This window comes from Brassica oleracea, chromosome C5, assembly GCF_000695525.1.
Source record: "Brassica oleracea var. oleracea cultivar TO1000 chromosome C5, BOL, whole genome shotgun sequence".
NCBI lineage: Eukaryota > Viridiplantae > Streptophyta > Magnoliopsida > Brassicales > Brassicaceae > Brassica > Brassica oleracea.
Window position 1 is genome coordinate 2,333,816 of NC_027752.1, and position 10,506 is coordinate 2,344,321.

The 10,506-nt window shown below is 33.2% G+C and overlaps 1 protein-coding gene across 1 annotated transcript in view; it reads left to right on the forward strand.

The window, feature by feature from the left end:
• Positions 1-1,188, forward strand: part of LOC106344255 (protein transport protein SEC7-like) — a 1,702-nt gene extending 514 nt beyond the window's left edge. The window contains exon 2 of the mRNA XM_013783664.1: positions 1,075-1,188. Within this exon, the coding sequence (XP_013639118.1) occupies positions 1,075-1,188 (114 nt within the window). The remainder of the gene's footprint in view (positions 1-1,074) is intronic.
• The last annotated feature ends 9,318 nt before the right edge of the window (positions 1,189-10,506 follow it).

The window sequence follows — 10,506 nt, forward strand, 5'->3', positions numbered from 1 at the left end:
CAAATGATACGAGCCGAACATAGTCAACAAACCCAACCGCCAAGGATCGTCAAACCAAATTGGAGATATTTATTTATATGCAATCATCGGTTATTTCCTTATATATTTTATCATTTTAATTAAGTTATTGTCTAATAAGGCGAGAGAATTGGTCTTCTACATGTCCGTGAACCATCTCTCTCATTTTTATTCTGCTCGCATGAATTACAAATCTACAATTCCATGTTCTTTTGTTTCTAGGTATTTTTTTAATATTTTATGCAAATAAAACTAAAATAGGTTGTCTACTCTAAATTACCATTAAGAATTTTTGTTGTTCTTAATCTTTGTACTTTGAGACTTGTAACACCAACTAATAGTACAATCCATAATTATTATTCAAGGGGATATTTTTCAATCCAAAAATTAGTCTAATGCAACTTTGGCTTGGTCATTCATAGAGTAAAAGGGAGAAATATAAAAACGTCAGAAGAAAAAATGAAGAAATATTGTTACTCTCATTAAATCTATTTAATCTCGAGTAAAATTGAATGTATATTTATATTTGTTTTGTTTACACAATAATAAGAGTAAATGAGAAAAATCTAGTTATATATATTATATCATGAAAATTTCAAATTTGTTTCAATTATTATAACTCTTTATACTGTATTAAATAATTTTTTGGTCAAATTAAATAAGATATTCTTAAATCTATAAACTAAAAATAAGTAAAATTGGGGTTTGCTACCAAATATGTATTCTTCTAAATCGATTAAATATCAATGAGATTAACCATTACACACGTATGATAAGGTGGTTTCCTTATATTTATGACATTTTTATTCCATTATTCTTACTTGGTGCCATAAATTCATTTTTAAGATGAAAATATAACAAAAACTTTTTTAGATATATACATTTCATCTTGTAATATAGTAGTACTTGTACTTCTACTACTTTTGAAGAGAAGATGGAAACATGTCTGCAGATAATCTCTTCGTCAAGACTATCTCATCTCCAAGACCTACCAAATTTGGATCCTCTGGCGAATAAGAAAGAGTCGTAAATATACTCATATTCCAACAAAAACAGTTACATTGGAAAAATAGTTCTAAACAAGCTCGTGTAGATGCAAAGGAATGGAAAGAACCGGAAGAAGCACAGCAACAGCTTCACCAAGGTGAAAACAACGAAATCGGAATGTGATTATGAGACCAGTGAGGAAAAGATGGACCCCTCCGCAGAATGGATGGCTAAAGTGCAACATAGATGGTTCGTATGTGGATTCTTTCACACCAAGTACAGCTGGATGGGTTATAATAAGAGACTCTAATGGATACTATCTTGTAGCTGGACAAGCAAAAGGAAACAAAGTACATATACTCTGGAATCTGAAATACAGGCTCTTCTTATTGCAATGCAGTTTTGCTGGTCTAAAGGTTACAAGAAGATAATCTTTGAAGGAGATAATAAAGATCATAGATATTCTTACCAAGGAAAGGCTCCATTTTGATGTTCATAACTGGATAAGAGAGATGATTTGGTGGTCTTCTAAGTTTGAAGAAGTTCAATATCACTGGATTGGCAGAGAAGGGAGCATTGTTGCAGACCAACTCGCAAAACAACAACTACCGGAAAATATTTCATATATTTTTCATTTCTTTGTTCCAAGATGTATGAATTCGTTTTTACATCATGATTATGTAAAAACAAAAGATTTGTTTATTGAAAGTTACATAATCAATAAGCGAGATGAAGTAGATTGTTTCTAATGTGATGTTTAGGAAGCAACCTGAGTAAATTTGGTCACTCACGAAACTTGTTTTTCTTTAGATTTTGCCCAAAAAAGTTTTTCTTTAGAAATTATATGTACATTATTTAGTAAGGTTACAATATGAACTCCATACTTTCAATGGATTTATAACAATTAATAACATCAAGAAATTACCTACAATTGGTCTGGTGTATCGGAAAGTGGTGCTTCTTTAATTGTCTTTTTGCAATTTGTATCCTTTTCTTGTAAAGTTTTAGATGCATCTCCAAATGAACTATGAATTTTGCCAGCAACCATTATAATATTCCCATAATATAAGTAGATGGGATTGCTGTTCAGTATGAAATTTAATAAAGATTTTAAAGTAAGATTATTAAGATACAAGAAATATAAATAAATGTTCTGGTATTTATATGTGATTTTGGAAATATGTTTTATAATTTTCTGGAGTTTCTTTGTTTCACTTTTATGTTATATTTTGCTAATGCGTACAACTCTTTATATGAAGACTAAAAGTTGCCATAGTTAAGTTTTAAAGTTTACAATAATTGATCATCAAATGTTGCAATAGTAACCATTAAAAATTCAAGGCGATATATAGATAGTTGCAAGTTTTTATCTAAACCATTAATTATAGCAATACCCTTAAACAAGTTTAGATGCTACCTTAAAGATTTTGTTTCATACATATTGAAAAAGAAAATTGTTGAGAATTGACCACATGTAAACATAAACTGTTGAGAATTAAACTGAAAGCTATATGACGATAAATACACAAACTCTAATAATTGTTTTTATTTTATACATATATAAACGGTAGTGATCTAGCAGGTTGAGAAGTATATCAAAAGCTGAGAAGGAATAGCCTAGATGATAAGTCTAGGGTTTTTTTATGTTTTGTTTACTAATTGGTATTTTGGATCTAATAGGGTTGAAATATTTTGTAAACAGTATTAGTTAATCTTGTGATGTTTGGTATCAATTTTTGCAACCAGTATATATATATGCAACATGATGATTTTTTTTTTTTTTTTGTACTAAGAGATCATAAGCGATCAACGTCATCAGAGATACAAAGGAGTCGTCAGAATGTATGGATTAATTCAATGAAAGCTAACATTCTAACTACTAATACATGTGCGAGTACATATATATAATAGGTAATATGAAATTTCAACCATTCTTAATGTATTAAGAGAGGAAATGTACTAAATATATAATGTATTATTGTTGAGTACACGTTGATTATTATCCCAAACCAATGAGAGCTTGACTATGAACTAAGCTTTTGTACAGCTTGAGTAGTTGAGTTCTTCGCTTATCCTCCTATACTCAACCAAGGACCGGATCTTTCTGTCTCCATAGAGCTTCCCATGTTAACGATTCAGACAGCTTGAGTTATTATTCATACGAAAGGATACACCTACTCATCACTCATCAAAAACTCTATTTTTATTCACTTCCTATTGAATCGGTCTTTGGAATAAGTCATGCTTTTATTTTGAAGATTGCTTTGTAATTCCCACCTTCAATATATCCACATTTTACTCATCCCAGTTTGATATTTAAAGACCTCAAAACTTACATGTTCCCAAAACTAAATTGTTTCAACTTTCTCAAGGCTAATTAATTATCATAAGAGCTACTAATTGATCAAAAGAAAATGAAGACCATTCAATTAATATGCATCGTCTTCGTCGTACTCTTGTCATCATTCCCGGCTACAATCAAGAGTAAGAAGTTGGCAGATACTTGCTTTGAAAGTCTTGCTTACTGCATGAACCTTATTCCTAGAGATAAAAAGTACTGGGAAAAGGACTGTTGTAACGTTCGTGCAAAGCGAGATCAAGCGGCGACAAAACAATGTTCATGTATAATAGCGAATAATCCTCAGAAATATCTTGATCTCATCAAGCTTTTCAAAGCCTGTGGATTAGGCAATGTAGCTAATTATCACAACCAGCCTTGCAAATGATACGAGCCGAACATAGTCAACAAACCCAACCGCCAAGGATCGTCAAACCAAATTGGAGATATTTATTTATATGCAATCATCGGTTATTTCCTTATATATTTTATCATTTTAATTAAGTTATTGTCTAATAAGGCGAGAGAATTGGTCTTCTACATGTCCGTGAACCATCTCTCTCATTTTTATTCTGCTCGCATGAATTACAAATCTACAATTCCATGTTCTTTTGTTTCTAGGTATTTTTTTAATATTTTATGCAAATAAAACTAAAATAGGTTGTCTACTCTAAATTACCATTAAGAATTTTTGTTGTTCTTAATCTTGGTACTTTGAGACTTGTAACACCAACTAATAGTACAATCCATAATTATTATTCAAGGGGATATTTTTCAATCAAAAATTAGTCTAATGCAACTTTAGCTTTGATTGGTCATTCATAGAGTAAAAGGGAAAAATATAAAACGTCAGAAGTGAGAAGTGAGAAGATAAAAAAAATGAAGAAATATTGTTACTCTCATTAAATCTATTTAATCTCGAGTAAAATTGAATGTATATTTATATTTGTTTTGTTTACACAATAATAAGAGTAAATGAGAAAAATCTAGTTATATATATTATATCATGAAAATTTTCAAATTTGTTTCAATTATTATAACTCTTTATACTGTATTAAATAACTTTTTCGGTCAATTAAATAAGATATTCTTAAAACTATAAACTCTAAATAAGTAATTAAAATTGGGGTTTGCTACCAAATATGGGTTCATCTAAATCGATTAGATATCAATGACATTAACCATTACACACGTATGATAAGGTGGTTTCCTTATTTGATTAGACCAAACTGCCAAGTTTGGAAGGAGGTGGAACGAGCATGAACAGCTCTAACTCCGACCTCGATGTTCCCCGAAGAGACTACGTGAATCTCATCAGAAACGAAGAGTAACAAGGTCCTGGATTTGGAGCTGACAAACAAATAGGCTGGACCTTGAACCCGAATAGCGCCAGTGACAAATTCAGAGCTAAAGCTAACTCTACTGACCTGTGATGAATGTACGAATAATGGCGATTTTAGTTCGACATCACGGCTTTGGGCTAGGTGAACCCTTTGCACTGAGGTGCGACGGCGGACCATGGACAGACATGATGCTTCGGAGGAGGATTGATGGCTCAAGTATATAATAACCAGCACGTTTAAGCTCCTTAAATGGTTTTGGTTCAAGCCAAAGCATGTGTCGGTTGTGTACCAGCGGCTCTCGGAGGGGATAGGAGTGGCAAGGCGACGCGGCTGATGTGAGGCGATGCTCTTGACGATCAAACATGAGGGACTGCGCACTGAGATCCAGCTGAGAAGGTGAACTCCGATATTACCGTTTCGGGATCCATGGCTCTCATCGAGACTTGAGCTAAACCGCAATTCCATTGTAACACTTTGAAAACTCATATCAAGAGATTTGTGGGGGTTAGGGACCAAGAGTTGATACGGCGATGATGAGCGCAATGGAGGAGTGAATCTGGCGGTGGAGGAACTGCGGTAGTTGAAGGGGAATGCAAAACAGAGGTGAGGCGTAGGAGGGGAGAGATGGCGTGGCGGAGGTGAATAGATGCTCTTGACACTATTCCAAGATGGGACAAGAGCTGGGAACAGGCTGAGAAACTGTGTTCCACTATTACCGTAGCGGAACTCGTAGCTCTCAACAAACCCTAAGCTGAGTACTCCCACAACAACAATATGATTGTTCCTATCAAAAGATCTGTCGAATTGAAACCCTCGGTGAAGATTCTCGTCCAAAGGTTCGAGATTTGGAGTTGGTGGAGAGACGAGACGTTTCGGCGGAGAGGGGACTTGTCTTGCGACCTTTACAATGACCGGGGAGGGAAAGGGGCGAAACAGAGGAGGTTTAGGCCGTGTATCGAGTGGAGACTCAGTGAGTACGAGAATATGAGCCGACCCAACGAGACCACACACGAAGTGAGTAGATCTGGTGCTTCTGTTTGCCTTGAGAGGTTGGGCTGTGATGAGGAGATGTGACGGAGAGGCGGTGGCGACCAAGAGAGTAACATGGAAGACGGTAGCGATGAGAAGGTTCGGCGAGACAGTGTTGGTGGAGACGATGAGAACACTGACACAAGGACTGAAGACAACGATGTAAGAAACAGAGATCAATAAGGAGTGGCTGACGGAGCAGAGGACCCGACGCCGGCGGCAAAAGCCTCACCGGCGTCGAGGGATTCTAGCGGCGGTGTCTTCACTTGAGTTCTCCCTAGAGAGCGTTTTTTGTTCGATACGGTTTTTGAAATGGAGTCTCGATCTGGTGGTCTTTATATATAATCATGATGTAAAAACGAATTCATACATCTTGGAACACATAAATGAAAAACATAAGAAGTATTTTCTGGTAGTTGTTGTTTTGCGAGTTGGTCTGCAACAGTGTTCCTTTCTCTGCCAATCCAGTGATATTGAACTTCTTCAAACTTAGATTTGGTGGTCTTCTAAGTTTGAAGAAGTTCAATATCACTGGATTGGCAAGAAGGGAACACTGTTGCAGACCAACTCGCAAAACAACAACTACCGGAAAATACTTCTTATGTTTTTCATTTCTGTGTTCCAAGATGTATGAATTCGGTTTTACATCATGATTATGTATACTCTCAAAGTTAAGTAATATATAAAGTCGTTATAAACAAACTCTGAAATATAAGGTAAAAATAAAAGATTTGTTTATTGAAAGTTACATAATCAATAACCGAGATGAAGTAGATTGTTTCTAATGTGATGTTTAGGAAGCAACCTGAGTAAATTTGGTCACTCACGAAACTTGTTTTTCTTTAGATTTTGCCCAAAAAAGGTTTTCTTTAGAAATTATATGTACATTATTTAGTAAGGTTTCAATATGAACTCCACACTTTCAATGGATTTATAACAATTAATAACATCAAGAAATTACCTACAATTGATCTGGTGTATCAGAAAGTGGTGCTTCTTTAATTGTCTTTTTGCAATTTGTATCCTTTTCTTGTAAAAGTTTTATATCCATCTCCAAATGAACTATGAATTTTGCCAGCAACCATAATAATATTCCCATAATATAAGTAGATGGGATTGCTGTTCAGTATGAAATTTAATAAAAATTTTAAAGTAAGATTATTAAGATACAAGAAATATAAATAAATGTTCTGGTGTTTATATGTGATTTTTGGAAATATGTTTTATAATTTTCTGGAGTTTCTTTGTTTCATTTTTATGTTATATTTTGCTAATGCGTACAACTCTTTATATGAAGACTAAAAGTTGCCATAGTTAAGTCTTAAAGTTTACAATAATTGATCATCAAATGTTGCAATAGTAACCATTAAAAATTCAAGTTGAGTTCTTCGCTTATCCTCCTATACTCAACCAAGGACCGGATCTTTCTGTCTCCATAGAGCTTCCCATGTTGACGATTCAGACAGCTTGAGTTATTATTCATACGAAAGGATACACCTACTCATCACTCATCAAAAACTCTATTTTTATTCACTTCCTATTGAATCGGTCTTTGGAATAAGTCATGCTTTTATTTTGAAGATTGCTTTGTAATTCCCACCTTCAATATATCCACATTTTACTCATCCCAGTTTGATATTTAAAGACCTCAAAACTTACATGTTCCCAAAACTAAATTGTTTCAACTTTCTCAAGGCTAATTAATTGTCATAAAGAGCTACTAATTGATCAAAAGAAAATGAAGACCATTCAATTAATATGCATCGTCTTCGTCGTACTCTTGTCATCATTCCCGGCTACAATCAAGAGTAAGAAGTTGGCAGATACTTGCTTTGAAAGTCTTGCTTACTGCATGAACCTTATTCCTAGAGATAAAAAGTACTGGGAAAAGGACTGTTGTAACGTTCGTGCAAAGCGAGATCAAGCGGCGACAAAACAATGTTCATGTATAATAGCGAATAATCCTCAGAAATATCTTGATCTCATCAAGCTTTTCAAAGCCTGTGGATTAGGCAATGTAGCTAATTATCACAACCAGCCTTGCAAATGATACGAGCCGAACATAGTCAACAAACCCAACCGCCAAGGATCGTCAAACCAAATTGGAGATATTTATTTATATGCAATCATCGGTTATTTCCTTATATATTTTATCATTTTAATTAAGTTATTGTCTAATAAGGCGAGAGAATTGGTCTTCTACATGTCCGTGAACCATCTCTCTCATTTTTATTCTGCTCGCATGAATTACAAATCTACAATTCCATGTTCTTTTGTTTCTAGGTATTTTTTTAATATTTTATGCAAATAAAACTAAAATAGGTTGTCTACTCTAAATTACCATTAAGAATTTTTGTTGTTCTTAATCTTGGTACTTTGAGACTTGTAACACCAACTAATAGTACAATCCATAATTATTATTCAAGGGGATATTTTTCAATCAAAAATTAGTCTAATGCAACTTTAGCTTTGATTGGTCATTCATAGAGTAAAAGGGAAAAATATAAAACGTCAGAAGTGAGAAGTGAGAAGATAAAAAAAATGAAGAAATATTGTTACTCTCATTAAATCTATTTAATCTCGAGTAAAACTGAATGAGAGTAAATGAGAAAAATCTAGTTATATATATTATATCATGAAAATTTTCAAATTTGTTTCAATTATTATAACTCTTTATACTGTATTAAATAACTTTTTCGGTCAATTAAATAAGATATTCTTAAAACTATAAACTCTAAATAAGTAATTAAAATTGGGGTTTGCTACCAAATATGGGTTCATCTAAATCGATTAGATATCAATGACATTAACCATTACACACGTATGATAAGGTGGTTTCCTTATATTTATGATATTTTTATTCCACTATTCTTACTTGGTGCCATAAATTCATTTTTAAGATGAAAATATAACAAAAACGTTTTTAGATATATACATTTCATCTTGTAATATAGTAGTACTTGTACTTCTACTACTTTTGAAGAGAAGATGGAAACATGTCTGCAGATAATCTCTTCGTCAAGACTATCTCATCTCCAAGACCAACCAAATTTGGATCCTCTGGCGAATAAGAAAGAGTTGTAATATACTCATATTCCAACAAAAACAGTTACATTGGAAAAATAGTTCTAAACAAGCTCGTGTAGATGCAAAGGAATGGAAAGAACCGGAAGAAGCACAGCAACAGCTTCACCAAGGTGAAAACAACGAAATCGGAATGTGATTATGAGACCAGTGAGGAAAAGATGGACCCCTCCGCAGAATGGATGGCTAAAGTGCAACATAGATGGTTCGTATGTGGATTCTTTCACACCAAGTACAGCTGGATGGGTTATAATAAGAGACTCTAATGGATACTATCTTGTAGCTGGACAAGCAAAAGGAAACAAAGTACATAGTGCTCTGGAATCTGAAATACAGGCTCTTCTTATTGCAATGCAGTTTTGCTGGTCTAAAGGTTACAAGAAGATAATCTTTGAAGGAGATAATAAAGATCATAGATATTCTTACCAAGGAAAGGCTCCATTTTGATGTTCATAACTGGATAAGAGAGATGATTTGGTGGTCTTCTAAGTTTGAAGAAGTTCAATATCACTGGATTGGCAGAGAAGGGAGCACTGTTGCAGACCAACTCGCAAAACAACAACTACCGGAAAATATTTCTTATGTTTTTCATTTCTTTGTTCCAAGATGTATGAATTCGTTTTTACATCATGATTATGTAAAAACAAAAGATTTGTTTATTGAAAGTTACATAATCAATAAGCGAGATGAAGTAGATTGTTTCTAATGTGATGTTTAGGAAGCAACCTGAGTAAATTTGGTCACTCACGAAACTTGTTTTTCTTTAGATTTTGCCCAAAAAAGTTTTTCTTTAGAAATTATATGTACATTATTTAGTAAGGTTACAATATGAACTCCATACTTTCAATGGATTTATAACAATTAATAGCATCAAGAAATTACCTACAATTGATCTGGTGTATCGGAAAGTGGTGCTTCTTTAATTGTCTTTTTGCAATTTGTATCCTTTTCTTGTAAAGTTTTATATGCATCTCCAAATGAACTATGAATTTTGCCAGCAACCCCATAATTATTATGCAAGGGGATATTTTTCAATCCAAAAATTAGTCTAATGCAACTTTAGCTTTGATTGGTCATTCATAGAGTAAAAGGGAAAAATATAAAACGTCAGAAGTGAGAAGTGAGAAGAAAAAAAAAATGAAGAAATATTGTTACTCTCATTAAATCTATTTAATCTCGAGTAAAACTGAATGAGAGTAAATGAGAAAAATCTAGTTATATATATTATATCATGAAAATTTTCAAATTTGTTTCAATTATTATAACTCTTTATACTGTATTAAATAACTTTTTCGGTCAATTAAATAAGATATTCTTAAAACTATAAACTCTAAATAAGTAATTAAAATTGGGGTTTGCTACCAAATATGTATTCTTCTAAATCGATTAAATATCAATGAGATTAACCATTACACACGTATGATAAGGTGGTTTCCTTATATTTATGATATTTTTATTCCACTATTCTTACTTGGTGCCATAAATTCATTTTTAAGATGAAAATATAACAAAAACGTTTTTAGATATATACATTTCATGTACTTCGACTACTTTTGAAGAGAAGATGGAAACATGTCTGCAGATAATCTCTTCGTCAAGACTATCTCATCTCCAAGACCAACCAAATTTGGATCCTCTGGCGAATAAGAAAGAGTTGTAAATATACTCATATTCCAACAAAAACAGTTACATTGGAAAAATAGTTCT